The sequence below is a fragment of the Strigops habroptila genome, chromosome Z (genome assembly GCF_004027225.2).
Source record: "Strigops habroptila isolate Jane chromosome Z, bStrHab1.2.pri, whole genome shotgun sequence".
Classification (NCBI taxonomy): Eukaryota; Metazoa; Chordata; class Aves; order Psittaciformes; family Psittacidae; genus Strigops; species Strigops habroptila.
In genome coordinates this window covers 20,867,381-20,883,154 of record NC_044302.2, presented here as the reverse complement: position 1 = coordinate 20,883,154, position 15,774 = coordinate 20,867,381, and the positions used below count along the sequence as shown (strand labels likewise).

The following is a 15,774-nucleotide window of genomic DNA, read 5'->3' as shown; positions in this document are numbered from 1 at the left end:
CTACAGCTACCATTTCAGTTGCTGGCATAGACTCCCTTGGAAGACTTTCTCAGCTTGCTCAGCTCGCTGTCACTGTACCTGAATAATAAAATGCAGTAATTTCACTAATAAAATCCAAAACTCATTAATAAACCCTGTGCAGCATAGGTGCACTAAGCCATTATGGGCCGGAATTTTTGCAGTATGTTCCAGGGCAGCGCCATCTCTTCCCTCTCCCTGTGGCATGGTTCTCAACTAACCAGTCTCCTCCTGCCCACCAGGACTCTGGTCTTTACCTGAAGGAGCTGATTGAGCCGGTGCTGACATGTTTCAACGATGCCGATAGTCGGCTGCGGTACTACGCCTGCGAGGCTCTCTATAACATTGTGAAGGTGGCCAGGGGCTCTGTCCTCCCACACTTCGACGTGCTCTTCGATGGCCTTAGCAGGGTAAGAAGCTTCTCACAACCCTCGTGTGCTTTCCTTTCCCACACTGGAGAACTAAGGCTTGTTCCCTAGTCCTTATCTTCTCTGGGTCAAACAAACCAAGTTGTCCGAGGTCATCTTTCCAAGTAAACTTGTTTGCTTTGACTCAGGCAAGTCTGAAAGACCAAGTGAGCAGTTCTTGCAGCAGTACAGTAGCCACTGATTTTGTGGGTGCTGGAGTTCACTGTAAGATACCTTGTTCTCTGTCATCACCTCCAGGATGCATTTTCCTGCTCCTTGTTGAGTGATATTAGAAAATGAAGCTGACAGAACTGCTGCAGGTGAGGTGGCTCTGCAACACTACAGCTTTGTGGGATCTTTGCGGTCAAAACCATGTCTATACATGCCTGTCTGCAGCTTTTCACTGGCAACTTGTATTTCTCTGCCTTGAGAGCGTGGCTGCTGGCCTGTGAAAACCTGCATAGCTGCAGGAGCTGATGGGTGCTTGGTATCCCCCTTAGGAAGTTTCTCAGGAGAATTTGTTGGAGCCTACTGAGGAGTTGAAGATAAAGGGGCTTCTCTTTGTCTGTCTCTGTAATGCCAAAGGATAGAAACGGTCCTGTGAGCCTGCTGGGAGTTCAGCTGTGGAGCAGGGAGCAGCCCTGGGACCCACTGTTGCAGTGGTTCTTGTCTCTGTCATTCACAGCTGGCTGCTGATCCTGACCCGAACGTCAAAAGCGGTTCCGAGCTCCTTGATCGCCTTCTTAAGGTATTTTTCCTCCCCAGCTGAGAATCCTTGGTGCAGGCTGCAGGCATGTCCTGGCTGGGATGTGTCGATCCCTGCGGCTGTAGCTGCTCAAACCATCCCACCTCATGCCTGTGGCTACTGTCAAAATATTTTTTTCTCTCACTGACCATAGCCTCTCAGGTGGAGGGTTTGGTGGTGATCCCGGGCAGCTGGGTTGAGGGGCTGTTAGGTTATCACAGCGCCACGTGAGTATTCACATCTTGGGGGCCGGGTATTTGAGGAAGCGAGGTTTTAGTCTGAGCAGGGTTGCAGCTCCATCCCAGGCAGCAGACGGGCTGTTCGTCTGCTTTTCCTCCCTTGCCTCAGCGAGTAATAATGAGAGCAAAGCTACTCTGCTGCTGCTTCAGGGTGGGGGGCTCAGTTCCCGTTCCTGTTCTGCCTGCTGACGGGCTTTTACTCTCACAGAGCTCCCAGTTCTTTTTCTACTGTTCAGAGGTGAGTGGCTCCCTGTCAGGTTCTGCCCTCACTCCTCATTATCACAGCAGTTAATGCAGGCTCCGCATTGCCTGCTGCAAACGCTCCTGCTGGGACATCTGCTCCACCGCTGGTGCGACAGGCTTGGCCACACAGCAGAATCCACCAAGCGTGTAGGAAGAGCTTTGAAGAAAGCCAAAGCACTCTTCCACCCCGATGTGCATGGTTACATCAAAGATGCTTGCTCATGTGTGCAAGACGCCACTGAGGCATGAATTGGAGAAGCTCCCATCCTCCTCCTGTTCAGCAGGGCGGGCATACAACGGGCAGGAGCTTCCCTCTCTGATCCTGCTCTGTGTTAGTCCCTGCCCGAGGGGGATTTCTAGGTCATGGTCTGAATGAACCATTTGATTTCTTCTCCCCAGGTCTCCTGATCCGCAGACACATGCGTCAACTGCTTGTCATCTTTTTCCTGTCATATGCCTTAAAAAAGGCCGGGTAGGAGTGGCTCTGTGTGGTGGTGGCCATCCCTCCTAACATCCTCTGCTTGGGCTCTGCAGGACATTGTGACAGAGAGCAACCAGTTTGACTTGGTAGGCTTCATCCCACTGCTGCGTGAGAGGATTTACTCCAACAACCAGTATGCCCGCCAGTTCATCATATCCTGGGTAGGTGCATATTGCCAGTCTGAACTGCAAAATCCTGTGACCCACCAGCATCCTGTGTCTGGGCAGACAGCAGATATCCATGGTGATGTGTGGGCTCAGGCACCTGAATTCACTTGGGCAGGGGGTTTTAAGCCAGCAGATTTTTTCACCTGCCTCTATAAAATGCGAGCTCCCTGTCACCACACTGCTGCAGTTGTAGGGATGTCATGGTTGTGCAGGATGTTGCACACCAAGTTAGGAAACAAAAGTCAAAGCATCGCTTGTATAAATAGACACACTATGGTCTAGAGGTTACGCTCTCCCAAGGGACAGTGTTTCCATCACCCAACAGTGACAGGATTGTTGCTTTCCAGGAGGCAAGGAATCTACTTGTTTTCTCCTTTTTGTGCAAGGCAGGAGTTCTCAGTGCTTGGCTTCGGTCTGGGGAGGGATGCGTGCCACTGCTGCGCTCTCTCAGCTGTACTGTTTGCTGGCCCAGGTCTGCCTGCATGCTACTTGGCAGTCATTCCTGATCCTTGCTCTGGTTTACACAGCTGTGGTTGGAAAGGTAGCTGCAGGCTGATCGCTTGCTTCCTGTGCTAGCCCAGCTTCTTTCCGAGAGAGACAACTCCACGCTGTCCTCTTGTCCTTCACCACCGTCCCACACAGCTCAGCTCTGAGTTCCTCGGTATTGTGCCAGATTTGTGCTGGAGATGTTAGGTAGCTTCTCCAAAACTCACCTCTACTTTCTTATTCCTCCCCTGAACTAGATCCTGGTCTTGGAGTCTGTGCCTGACATCAACCTCTTGGATTACCTCCCGGAAATCCTGGATGGGCTTTTCCAGATCCTGGGAGACAACAATAAGGAGATACGGAAAATGTGAGTATGGAAGCTGGCTGGGTGCGAGGGCTATGCCTTGCTTACTGTCTGGCCATCACCCTCTTCATTTATATGAAAGATGGGGAAAGACTTTTTAGCAGGGCCTATTGTGACAGGATGAGGGGTGATGGTTTTAAACTGAAAAAGGGAGATTCAGGCTGGACGTGAGGACAAAATTCTTTACAATGAGGAGGCAAAACACTGGCACAGGTTGCCCAGAGAGGTGGTGGATGCACCATCCTTGGGGACACTCAAGGCCAGGCTAGATGTGGTTCTAAGCAACCTGATATAGTTGAAGGTGTTCCTTCAGGGAACCTGCAGGGGAGTTGGACTAAATGAGCTTTGAAGATCCCTTCTAACTCAAACTATTCTGTGATTTTGTGATTCTGTGACTTGTTTTCTGCTCTTCTGTATAACTGCAGCAAAATCCCATGCATGTGGTGGGAGACAGAGTGATCTAGCTGGCTTGGTCAGTGGATCAAAGTGTCCTTGGCAAGGACATTCCTTCCCTGAATTGTTGTGGCTGGAGCTGCTGTGGAGGATGCTGTAGTCCGTGCTGGGGGACAAACTGTTCTGGCTTGATTGAGCCATTGCCTTCCCAGCCCTTGCACCCAGTACTAGAGCTGCAGAGGCTCATGTGTGGTTTTCAGATGGAGTATGAGCCCTCTGAACAAGCTTGGAGCATGTGAGTCTCTCTCAGCAAGATAGAGCACCAACCCAGCATCTCCTGGGTGGAGAAAAGAAGCAAGTATTGTGAGCTTGCTCCTCAGGTCCATTGCTGGTCTCAAGACAGAGGCATTGTGAAGTGCAGGAGTGGCTGCATGTTCTCAGGGAGATCAGAGGATCTTGGCTTCTCGCACTGGGAGAGAGTAACTGGACCTGTTTTGTAGGGCCCAAGTATGTGGTGAGACTGGCCTGGGTCTGTCCCACTGCTAAGTCCTCCTGGATCCTCCCTGCTTTGTTTCCCAGTGTCCACATGTTGAGGAACAAGCACTGAAAGCTTTGGGTATTTTCTGCCCCCCACTCCCCTCCGTGCTTCACATCCCAGGCATACCTTGGTCCCAGTAGAGCCTGTGTGCTATGCCTGTAGGAGGCTGGTCTCTGTAACATCCCAATAACTTCTCCATCCAAGATCTCCAAACACTAACCAGCTGCTTTGCCTCTCTGCAGGTGTGAGATGGCTCTGGGGGAGTTCCTCAAGGAGATCAAGAAGAATCCCTCCAGTGTCAAGTTTGCAGAAATGGCCAATATCCTTGTGATCCACTGCCAGGCAGCAGGTGAGGACCAAGCAGCAGCATCCACCTCTGTGTTCGTGATGCCGACCGTAGGTTCATGCCAGGAGTTTTCCAGTGGCTGTTCACCACTCACCCACTTGCCTTTTCTTTGTCATCATGCATGCAAATCTTACTGAAAGGGGGAACAGGCAGCTACTGCTCTTGCGCTGCTGATCCCCAGGCTCAAATTCAGCTCTGGCATCCTCCTGAAGCAGAAGTGCCTGAAAGTAAAATATCTGGCTGTGGATATCCGGTACATCTGGAAGGATCTCCTTAGGCACTTGTCTTAATCTCTGCTGGCACTAGGTGCGTAGGCAGGACAGTTAAGCTTGATGTGCCACACAACACTCTAGCCTCCTGCAGGTCTGCTGTAGGTGGTGGCAGAGGGTTACAGCTGCATCTGGATGCATTTCCTGACAAGGATCTTGTCGCTGAGCTGTGTTCCTCGAGTTTAAACTGCTCTTTAAATGTTGCTGAATGGGAGTGGGTTGCTTCTGAGATAGAAATGCAGAAATAGACCCAGACTGCTTGCTCTTGATTGAACTGATGCCCCATGAATTTACAGTGTTTAAGCCTAAAATCCAGTCTTGCCTTGGGTGACTGCCCCAGCAGTCTGGACTGCCCTATTCCAGAATTTAGGGAGGTAAATAAAAGCCTAGCTGCAGGAGTGATGTTTGACCGACACACACAGCTGCTACGGGTGTGACAGAGGAAATAACCTTATGCATTGGGAAACTTGACAGAATACTTGTAAATGAGGAAGCATTTTTGTTTGAACTGGGTTAACTGTGAAACCTAATGGTTATGCTTAATGTCAACCTCACTGCAGACTAGGTCTTATATATCTTCTCTGCGACTAAACTGTCACAGATTAGGGTCTCTCTGAGCTAGCAACTGGATGGAGCAGAGGCAGCTCTGCTTGCAGGTGGTCCTTGGCCTGTGGAGTCTGCTCAGCTGCCACTGCTGGCCTTTCCCTCACCTTTGTTTGTCCCGTGTCTTCCAGATGACCTGATCCAGCTGACGGCTATGTGCTGGATGAGGGAGTTCATCCAGCTGGCTGGCCGGGTGATGCTGCCTTACTCCTCAGGGATCCTGACCGCTGTGCTGCCATGTCTCTCCTACGATGATCGCAAGAAGAGTATCCTTGTAACTCGGAGCTGCTCCCATTCCTGCTATAGCAACCTGCAGGGAAGTGCCTGTTCCTTGCCCATGGGGTGCAGGTCCAGCCACATGGCTGGAGAGCACCAGGGGAAGTCCCAGCAAGTGCTGAAATCTGCACTTTGGACCTGAGGGGGGTTGCAGTAGCTGGGCTGGGGCAGCCCTGATGGGGCTGTGGTGGCTTCTCCATGGCTGGCCAGATGTGGCACTCTCTGTGTGTGGGACTGTGTGTTCCTTACACTGCCTCCACTCAGACATCAAGCAGGTGGCGAATGTGTGTAACCAGAGCTTGATGAAGCTGGTCATCCCAGAGGATGATGAAATGGATGAAGCCAGGCAGTCGTCAATCCTGTTGGCAGAGCCCATCTCAGATGAGTTCGTTTCCAAGCCAGAGGCATCATCCAGTGGTGAGTCTCTCATTGTTCTGATCCATTAGAGTGTGAGGAAGGTCAAAGAAAAGTCCTCAAGAGAAGTTCTGAGTTGGTTTGGTGTCCTGGGGCAGCTCAGGGCACATGGAACCCTTCTGCTTTCTTTGAGCACTGGTGCTGTGGCAGTGTCACTGATATGGCCTGATTTGCAAGCAGTGCTGCATTCCCTGGTGAGCATCCCCTCACAATGCTTCACTTCAACTTAGTCATTAAGTTGCCCAGAAAAAGATCATTTATAGTTAAAATGTTTAGTGTCTTGCTAAGTAACACAGGGAGAGAATAGCCCACCCGTCCTGCAGTGTCTAGTTTAGTAGGAGCTGTGATGCTCTCAAATGAGAGCTTGGAGAGCTGTGTTAGTCCTGGGGGAGCATCAACACCTGCATGGAGGATGTCTGTGTGGGGAAGGGTAGAGAATAGAAAGAAGAATTTTCAGTCCTTTCCAAAATTCATGGTGCTCTTGAGGCCGTCACCTCACAGAGGTATTGTTCCAGTCCTAAAGTGTCCAGAACGGAAAAGGTAAGAAGTTTGCAAGTGGTGTGGGAGACCTGGAAAAGTGTTCAAGTGAGAAGAAACTAAATCGAGAAGCTCCCAGTGGATGGAAACACAGCCTGGAAACAGCAGCAGCTTTAGCTTTCCAGCAGCATCCCTTTGATGCTGTTGTCCTGCCATGACTAAATGCTGCTTCTGGCACATCTTGTTGTCCAGGAGTGTGAAATACATGTAACATTTACATCACACAAGCTAATCCGCTTTATTTTGGGGCTGCACCTTCAGCCTGGTGCTGTTTTGTAACTGCTGCTGTTTGTAACATGCCAGCAAGTGGCTTTTGGAAAATCCTGCCAAAGTGATTCCCAACTTCCTATGAGAGGGAGCAGGAAGGTGGGAATTGAAAGGCTGAGGGTTTTTCTTGTTCAACAGCAGCCAGGTGGAAGGCAAGGAGGCAGGAGCTGTGCAGGCAGGGAGCTGTGCAGGCAGTGGGCACACAGGTTGGTGCACAGGCAGTATTGCACATGGTGGCATTGGTCGTTCAGTGGTAGAATTCTCACCTGCCACGTGGGAGACCCGGGTTCAATTCCCAGCCAATGCAGTAGTTTTTTTGGAAGGGAAAAAATTCAGTGCTGTAGCACAGCAGCAAGAAGTTTTATTCTTTATTTGTCCCAAGAATACTTCGTTAAAATTCATTAAAGCAGAAGAACTTTAAAACATCAGCAGAAAGTTTAACCTCTTTAATCTCTACCCCTTTGGGTTTGGATTTTACCTTGAAGTGGGCAGGATCAGATAAACCTGTGATGCTTTTGCAGCTCTGGTCCCCTGTGCTGATGTGGTGGTGCTGTTGCATGTGTGAATAAAGGCTGTGAGCACAAGGGGGCATGAAGGGTCAGGTTCATCCTGTAACGTTTTCACCATCCTTATAAGACCCAGTTTTAGCATAGAGCAAAGGTTGGAAAGCTGTTTGGATTGCTTGGCTTCCACATGGAGTCAGGCTACAGGAATGCTGGCCAAGTGGAGATGTCCTGAGTTGGACTCAGCCTTTTCTGTGCTTGTGTAGTATCTCTAGGCCTTGAAATCTGGACAATAGAAGGCAGCTCTGCACTTCTTTAATTTAATGAGTCTATTCTGAATTTAAAATTTCAGTGAGTGGAAATGTGGCAGGAGATCTTGCAAGCTCTTTGAAACACACATTTTTCTGGAAGAACTAGTTCTAGTCATGTCAGATAATACTTATTATACGTAATAATATACGTCTAATATCTATATGTCTATCTACTTAGATTAGATATTAGGAAGCTCTTCCCTGTGAGGGTGCTGAGGCGCTGGCACAGGGTGCCCAGAGAAGCTGTGGCTGCCCCATCCCTGGCAATGTTCAAGGCCAGGTTGGACACAGGGGCTTGGAGAGAACTGGTCTGGTGGAACGTGTCTCTGCCTGTGGCAGGGGTTTGGAACTGGATGAGCTTTAAGGTCCCTTCCAACCCAAACCATCCTGTGATTCTGTGAAACCATTCTGAGATCCTTCTTTGAGAATGGTTGAAACCATCAGAAGGATGTTTGTGGGTCTCTGTTACAGAGGAGAGCTTGTTTCGGGCAGAGGTTTGAAGCTGTGCAGCCTGCATTTTGCCAGTTAAGTGCAGTCCTGTGCCAGTTTCATCCAGTACCTCTGGCAGTCGAGAAGACTTTGACAAGGAGTGTTAAAGGCTCAGTGCAGGTAGAAGGGATCCTCAGGGTCACCAGACTCTCAAATGGTGGCTGGTAATGTCTTTGCAGAAGGTCACGTAGCTCTCCATGCTCTCTGCCTTCCCTGCCATCCCACTAACTGTGTCTCCTATTTACCTGCCCCCAGGCTTTCTGGATGTAGCCAGTGACTCCAGCTTCAGCGACAGTGTGTTGACAGTAACCAGGTAGGGTCTGTTTGTTGCTTCAGAGGGGCTTGGGAAGAAGGGAAAGTTTCTCGGGGTGCAGACAGCAACTGACATAGCTTTGGGGAATGATGGTCTTGGCTGGAAAGAAGTTGGGGTTTTCTGGGCCACCATGGGGTGGATGCTTTGGGAGTTGGCTGCTACTTTCTGATGCAGTTGCACCAAAACGTCTTGACTTTATGGTAAACTGAGGGGTTTGCTCCCTCAGGAGACCTTGCAAAGCCCCCTGGCGGGGTCTGGTGAAGCAGCGGTGTCAGAATTCTGCACATTGCCTGTCTTCAGGTCCCCACGGTTGGGCACTCTGGCTTCAAGACAGGCTGAAGGTGGGGAGAAAGCGAATGGTTGTTTTGGTTATGGCTTTTCTAGCTTGGCCAAAATAGGAGGCATTTGGTTCCCTCGTGCCTTAGCAGAGGAATGGTGGTAGAGGAACAGCGGTGTATGGTCTGCTGGAGGCACAGTATCTCATCTGAATAATCTCTCCTGCAAATACCTTTCTTCCCATCCAGCTGTCAATGAATCTGGAAGCAAATCCATCTACTCTTACATCACATTTACTTTCCTACTGCTGCCTGCAGTACTTTTCCTAAGAGGTCGTGATTTCCAGCACTTCTATTGTGATGATGCATGTATTTGGTTGTCGTGGTTCCCAAAATAGGATCTGTTACTCTAGCTGCATCCTACCAGTGAGGCTGATGCATGATGCCCATCATAATGCATCCCAGAGCAATGCAAGCGTCAGCTTTTCATGTTGATGGTGTGTACCTTCGGTTCCATTTTTTGCACTCCTGCAAAGCCCAGCTACTCCCTGGTCTTAATGATGCCCTTAATTTTTTCCTCTCTTGAAAGTACAGGTCTTTTGACTTGCACCTGGATTTTGTTTTATAGCTGTTAAATGGTTTTCCCTGGCTTTCCTGTGATTGCTACATCCAGCCTGGCCTTGCTAAGCCCTTAAAGTTTAGCAGGCGCTGAAGCGGGAGTGCGTAGGACTGAAATTGGGAAGAGGAAGGAAAAGGAGAGGCATTTAGTCAGGAGGACAAGTGATAACTGCGGCTCTGTGCTGAAGAAGTTGTGCCTGAAGAAGAGAGGGAGAGAAGACCAAAGAGACAGAAGCAGGGAGAGCTGGAGTGACTTGGTCATAGTGTCACCAAGAGCCCGAGCTGAGGAAGAAACAAGGGAATACCATCCAGGGCAGCAGGCAAGACCCTTTGCCTCTCTAAGAGACCTAGTTTTACAGAAAGACTTGTGTTTGAGCCCTTCTAAGCCCTTTAAAAAGGGAGACTCCAGGTTTTATCCTGGGGTTTACCTGGTCTGAGGCCATCTTGTGGGACCTCTCTGCTGGCCCCACGTCAGGACCTGAAACCTTTTTACCATGGCATCCACTGCAGGGGGATTGGCATGGTTTGTGCTCTGTTGGAGGCTGACAGGAGCCGTGGACCTCAGCCCAGTGCTCCATCTATTGCTCAGGCTGCCTGGCTTGTCGCTGGAGCTGGGAGATGAGAGCTGGCACCAGTTGCAGCTGTAATTCACATCAGAGAGCAGGCAGCTGCATGCTGAATGCCCACTGGGTGTCATGACAGGACCACAAGAAACCATTGCATTGCTTTGGAAAGCTGGAAAGCCTGCAGATGGAGGAAGTTGCAGCTGCCTTTAAAGATGAAGTCACTCTTTGCTTGTGTTTTTGTTCATTCCCCCTGCTTTCCCCAGTCTCCCCCAATGAGTGCTGGAGCATGGCCCGGTGCCAGGCATCCAGCGCCAGGCATCCAGCTCTCGCCCCCTTCTCCTGCCCTCCCCGCACGGCTGAGGTCTGCAGAGGAATAGACTGCAGCAGTGGAGAGAGGAGGAGGATCTCCATCAGCATGGGTGGAGGAGCTTACAGCCCGGTGTCTGTGCAGGGGTGTCTTCCATGAAGATGCCATCCAAGAAGATGACCGGGCCTCAATGCTTGATATATGCATGCTGGGCACGTTCCTGTGGCCATAAACTGACACACATAGCCCCCTTCCTCCCACCCCGCTCCTAAAATGTGCTGTTGGCAACCCAAAATGCTTCCAGGGTAATTGCCAGCTTCACTTGGAGGGAGCTTCCTGGTGGCATTTACTAGAAAATGGGGACTGTGTCTGTGCCAAGACAGAAACTGGCTCCTGGGAGAGCCTGGCTGCACGAGGCTGGAGGAGATTTGGGGCTCCCCATGGAGGTGGAGGTGCCTGCTTCCAGCTTCTGCAAAAACTGTCCCCGGAGGTGGACCAGAACTGTGTTTCAGAGGCAGTGGAGCCTTCCTGTGGCCTAGCTGACCGTGCTGATGCTGTGATGGCTGATATAAGCCCAGATCAGGAAGGGGAGGTGGAAGTCTGGCTGCTGGAGCAGAGCCCGGGCTTCCTTCCGTCAGTTTGAGCTGCTGCAGGAGAAGATGCAAATGTCTGTCCTGCATCACTGGACCAAAGCAGCTAGAAAGTGCCTTTTAGGCTCTTGTAGCTGCATTGGCGTTTCAGCACAAGACCTGGGCAGTTTGAAACAACTTCCGAACCATGGATGGTCAGGCATGGCTGGCAAGCAGCTGCCTGGGTTAGATGCTTGTTGCTCTGCAGAAAGGCCAAACAGCTGCCACATGGCTGAACCGCCCAAGGACACATTTAAATCAGACTTTGAAATTGGGTATTTAGGGCTTAGTCCAAAGCCAAAATTGTTGCTGCTTGTCTCGGGCTGGAAGTTGCTGTAGCTCCATGCCCAGAGCGTGGTGCACCTTCAGCTTTCAGCCAGCGAGATGGGGAGCTCGTCGAGGTGGTGAACACTTGGGTGGAGGCTAGGGATGGTGCTGGGTGCCCCACAGCACCAGGGAAATGGTTGGCCGAAGGCAGCACGATGGCTTGCTTTGAGCTCATGCACCAAGCCTGCCTTGGAGCCCCATTCTCCAGCAGCCTGTCATGCTTCAGCCTTCGGCTTGAGGGTGTCCTCTTGGGGAGGCTCCTCCTGGCCCTCCTCTCCAGCCTGGAGCAAGGAGGTGGGTTCCCTTCACTGCTCCCACTGCGCCATTGGATAGATGAACTGGAGGGGAGCTTGGGCACGCTTGTCATGGTGATCTACAGCTTGTTGGACTGGATGACTCTGCCTAGGCCTTAACCTTATTGCTTCTCTGGGAGATCAGCTTGTGCTGGTGCTGCAGGCGCTTCCAGTCCTTGGAAACCACAGTAAGCAGAAGGAAGCCAAGAGCACCAAAAGGAGAGTGATGGAGTATGAGAAAGCAACAGCTTGTGGGACCCATAGCAGAGAAGAGCTCTTTACCTCCTGGCTGCTGGCCCGAGCCCGCTGAGCAGCACAGCTGCCAGCCCGTATGGGAGCTGCCCTTGTGACTTGGCCCACAATGAAAGAGCCTGGCTATTTGCACCCTTGGCAAGACCACTTCACTGGGCCTGCTTAAAGGCTAGAGCCTGGCCTGGACCTTAACCTTGTCTGAAAATGGGGTCAGGAAAGCAGGTGGGCTAGGCAAGAGGCCAGGAGGGAGATGACAGCTCAGGCATTGGCAGAGAAAAGGTGACTGCTGAGGAGAGAGATGGCAGAAGCCCTTAAAGAAAGGGGAAAAATGAGAAAATTAATTGGTAAGGCACACGGGGTGAAAAACATCACCATGGATTGAATGCAGTGGAAAAGTGAGCTCTGCTCCTGTGCTGAAGATTCTTTCTGAAATGGGAGGGATGTACTGTGCTGTGGGTCTCCTGCCCCACCACTCAGCTTGAGCAAAGGGTGCCCATATCCAGAGGTGAGAGCCTGGTATAGCCCCCACCATTGCTCAGATCACTCTAAAAACATGTTCTTGCTGTCACAGATGAACCACAGAGGTGGTGCCAGGGCCACATTCATCCTCCGGAGGAGAATCTGGGGTAGTGAGTTAGATGGAAGCAATTACATCTGACATCTGCCCTGCTGCAGATGCTGGTGTGCGAGCTGGCGTTGCAGCCCAGAGGATCACGTTAAGGCAATGCCGTTACTGCTGCTCCCACTCTCTGCTGCTGGGGATTAAGGAGAGCTGGCACGAGCTGTGATCCTGCTTTAGAGCTGCAGCCACAGCAGTGCTTCCCGTGCTCATCTGCTGCCTTCAGCCCTGGAAAGGTGGCAGCCCATGCGCTGCTCCATCTCAGGGGCAGAGGAGCATGGTTGGTGGGAGATTTTTAGCCAAATTTCACATGTTTATGAGACCTCTTGCCTTTCAGGATAGATGTCCTGGGTTTGTGCTGAGAAAACAAGCTGGTTCTCCACCAGCAACCTCCCTAAAAGGTTTATCTTGGCAGATGTGGGAAGGGATGGCAGGCCAGAAGCTTTGTCCAGCACCATCCATTTTAGGAGGAGCTGAGCCTGGGGAGCTGCAGGGTGACGATGGTACATGGCATGGCTGAGGTCTGGCTCACTGAAGGTGAGCCGGGCGCTGCCAGCTGCCACCTGGGGTCAGCTCGGGTGGATGTTGGCTCTGCCTGAGTACTGCCTCATGGGGAAGGGGTTTTCACAAGCAACTTTGGCACAATTGCTTGTGAAATGGCTTGTTGCTGTGCTGGCAGAAGTCCAGCATCCTCCTCTGATGGCATCATGGCAAACTATGTCACCCTGCGTGCTCTTGGCCTGCCTCACAGCAGCATGGACCTGGTGGATGTGGCAGCATCAGGGCCACCTCTAAACCAGCTGGGTTCACACACTGCTTCTCTCTGCCTTCCTTTTGATCACTTTGCCGTAAAAGCACGTGTTACCCTGAGGGGTTTTTTCCCATCCTGCACAGGCAATGCATATTTTGGCATGGATCAAGGATTCATGCTCGTCTTCCATCAGGAGCCCCATGCTGGGTGGGTGGCAGGCTGTGCTGCTGCGGCAGGAGCTGGTTTTGCAGGAAAACCAGACGCGGAGCTCCTTCAGGCTGGCTTTAACCGCCTGGGGCACTGCTCCATTGGACATCTCTCCTGAACTCGCCATGCTCTGAGCCCCTCCTTCCCCTCAGTTCTGAGCATTTGGCTATTGTTTGCAGCATCAAAGCAAAACCTAGTCTAACTCAAAATGCAATTTGCAGATCCTGGCATCTGTTCCATGAGGCACATCAAGCAGTCAGATATCTCCAGGGCTGTGAGGGGCTGCAGCCTCCTCCTCTCGCCCTTACAATGTGTGTCCTGGGGAAGATCAAATCCTATTAAGCCGCAGCTCTACTTGCGAATTATGCTATGAGAAATCTGCCCCTTAGGATTTCTTATCAAAGGAGATGCAGAGCAGCTCTGCGCACTCTAGAAAAGTCATCAAGAGTCTGGCCCAGCCTTGAATAATTCAAAAGATTGGGTAGGACAGGAGTGACTTAGCTCTTCAGTGCAGCTGCCTCTTGGAAGTCTGCTCCAACCATCTCAGCTCCAAGCATCTCTCTGTGCTGTTGAGGAGGTGGGAAACCATCAGGTAGACTTCAGGATCACAAACAGGACCAAAAAAAAGCCGTAACGTGACCTCCTCTGCAGTGCAGTCTCCTGGCCCTATACAGGTCCCAACTATTTGAGGGAAAACTGGGGAATAAAAACTAAGGGTCTGCAGCCTGATCGTGTTATAAAAGAGGCAATATCCTGGTGAACGAAAGTTGTTTGCTTTCGTTCCTGCTTGATGACCAAGGGTTATCCTCACCTTTTTGGGATGGCTTTTGGGAAATAAGATGATGTTCTCAAGGCAGCCTTGTAGCAGAGAGCTGCATCCCAAAAATGGTGGGTGGCCCCAACTCATGGACTTTGAGGAGACGTGCATTGTTGTTCTCTGGAGATGTCTGAGCTGGTCAAACTGGAGTTGGATTCTGAGCGCATTTCATGGATCTCTAGTCTTTGAACCCCAAACCTGGAGCCAGCAATAGGGACCAGTTTCTCGGCACAGTCATGGTACTAGATTCATCTAACATGGTGTCTTGCCATGCATAGGTACCAGCTGCTTTGGGAAAGTGGTAAACCTTGAAGCCTGGAAGATTTCTGTTGTTTCCAAAGCAAGTTTTTGATGTGTTGCTGTCTCTTGTTGTGCTTCCCCATCTCATAGTGCCACTTGGGCAAACCTGGCCATGCCCAGCCGTGGCCCGCAGGCTTGCAAGCCTGCAGCTTGCTTCCTGGCTGTCATAACTCTTGAAGACATGAGCACAGTTTTGGATTTGCCATGAGCAGATCTGGATACACAGAATAAGAAATGTGGGTGGCCAGGCTGAGTGGGGCAGGAAGAGGCCAAGGGGTGAGTCGAGGTTTCTCAGGTTTGAGATGTTTGATGCAGCCTCTGGTGTATTGTAGACCTCTCCACCATGGGAGGAGTGAGTTGGACATTACAGCACTGAACCAGCCTCTCTCCTTTCCGTGCAGCTGCGAGAGGATCCAGGTGACCCTGAACCTGGATGGAATAGTTCAGGTGCTAGACTGCCACCTTCATGACACGTCCATTGGGATGATGACCAGAATTGCAGTCCTGAAATGGCTCTACCACTTGTACATCAAGACTCCTCGTAAGGTAGGTCAGGGGCTCAACCTGTGAGCCTTCTGCTTCCCCCATGGGACTGCTTCATACCTTCAAATTGGCTGTAATTATCTTAGCAACATTGCAACCAAGTGTCCTCCTGCCTTTTCTGAGAAGGCTTTGGTTGCTGGATACCCAGTAGCTTAAGGAAGAAGAGCTCTCCTGCTCAGATGGAAAATGCTGATGAAGCCCCAGCAGCCTCCCCCAGGGCGAGGGGTCCTGTGGCAGGGGGTGACCAAGCCTATAGGACTGATGTCATCCTTTTTCTGGTTCTAGATGTTCCGACACACCGACAGCCTCCTCCCCAACTTGTTGCGGACCCTCTCAGATGAGTCGGATGAGGTAAGTGCTGCAGCTGCTGCAGAAGTCCTCCTGGCAGTTTACCATCTCCACATCCATCTGGGCTTTGGATTTTTGGGGTTGAACTGAGGGATTTTTTGAGGCTTAGCCAGTGTTGGGACTGAGGAGTGTAACCTTCTTGGCCCAGTGCAGAGCCTGCAGGTAGCTGCCCAGCTGAAAGCCCTGTGGTCTCATTTAGGCTGGTGTGTTTGTGACCCTGTGTCTGTGTAAACCTTCTTCTCCATCTCTGAAAATTGATTCTTCAAAGCCAACTCTTAAAATGCCTTTTTGCCTGCCTGGGAAGAGAGCTGGAACTTTAGGTCCCTAGTGCTGGTGTCTTTCCATTGGTTGTGGTCAGATCTTTGGTGAGTGGGAATTCAGGCACCTCGCAACATCTCTGTAGAGATGTGTGGGAGATTGTGTCCAGTCAGCACTGCAAAATCAGAGTTGTGAGGAGATTAAGCTAGCAGGGCAGCATCAGCGTTGCCTGGTGGGGCTGCAGTAGATGCCCGG

The 15,774-nt window shown here is 51.1% G+C and overlaps 1 protein-coding gene and 1 non-coding gene across 2 annotated transcripts in view; both read left to right on the top strand.

The window, feature by feature from the left end:
• Window positions 1–15,774, top strand: part of VAC14 (VAC14 component of PIKFYVE complex) — a 64,240-nt gene that overhangs the window by 6,402 nt on the left and 42,064 nt on the right. The window contains exons 4-13 of the mRNA XM_032919649.1: window positions 261–428; window positions 1,111–1,173; window positions 2,187–2,294; window positions 3,044–3,153; window positions 4,324–4,430; window positions 5,431–5,565; window positions 5,840–5,992; window positions 8,352–8,409; window positions 14,772–14,916; window positions 15,199–15,264. Coding sequence (XP_032775540.1) covers window positions 261–428; window positions 1,111–1,173; window positions 2,187–2,294; window positions 3,044–3,153; window positions 4,324–4,430; window positions 5,431–5,565; window positions 5,840–5,992; window positions 8,352–8,409; window positions 14,772–14,916; window positions 15,199–15,264 — 1,113 coding nt within the window. The remainder of the gene's footprint in view (window positions 1–260; window positions 429–1,110; window positions 1,174–2,186; window positions 2,295–3,043; window positions 3,154–4,323; window positions 4,431–5,430; window positions 5,566–5,839; window positions 5,993–8,351; window positions 8,410–14,771; window positions 14,917–15,198; window positions 15,265–15,774) is intronic.
• TRNAG-GCC lies at window positions 7,030–7,100 on the top strand. Its single transcript has one exon. It is a non-coding gene; the product is annotated as a tRNA-Gly (tRNA).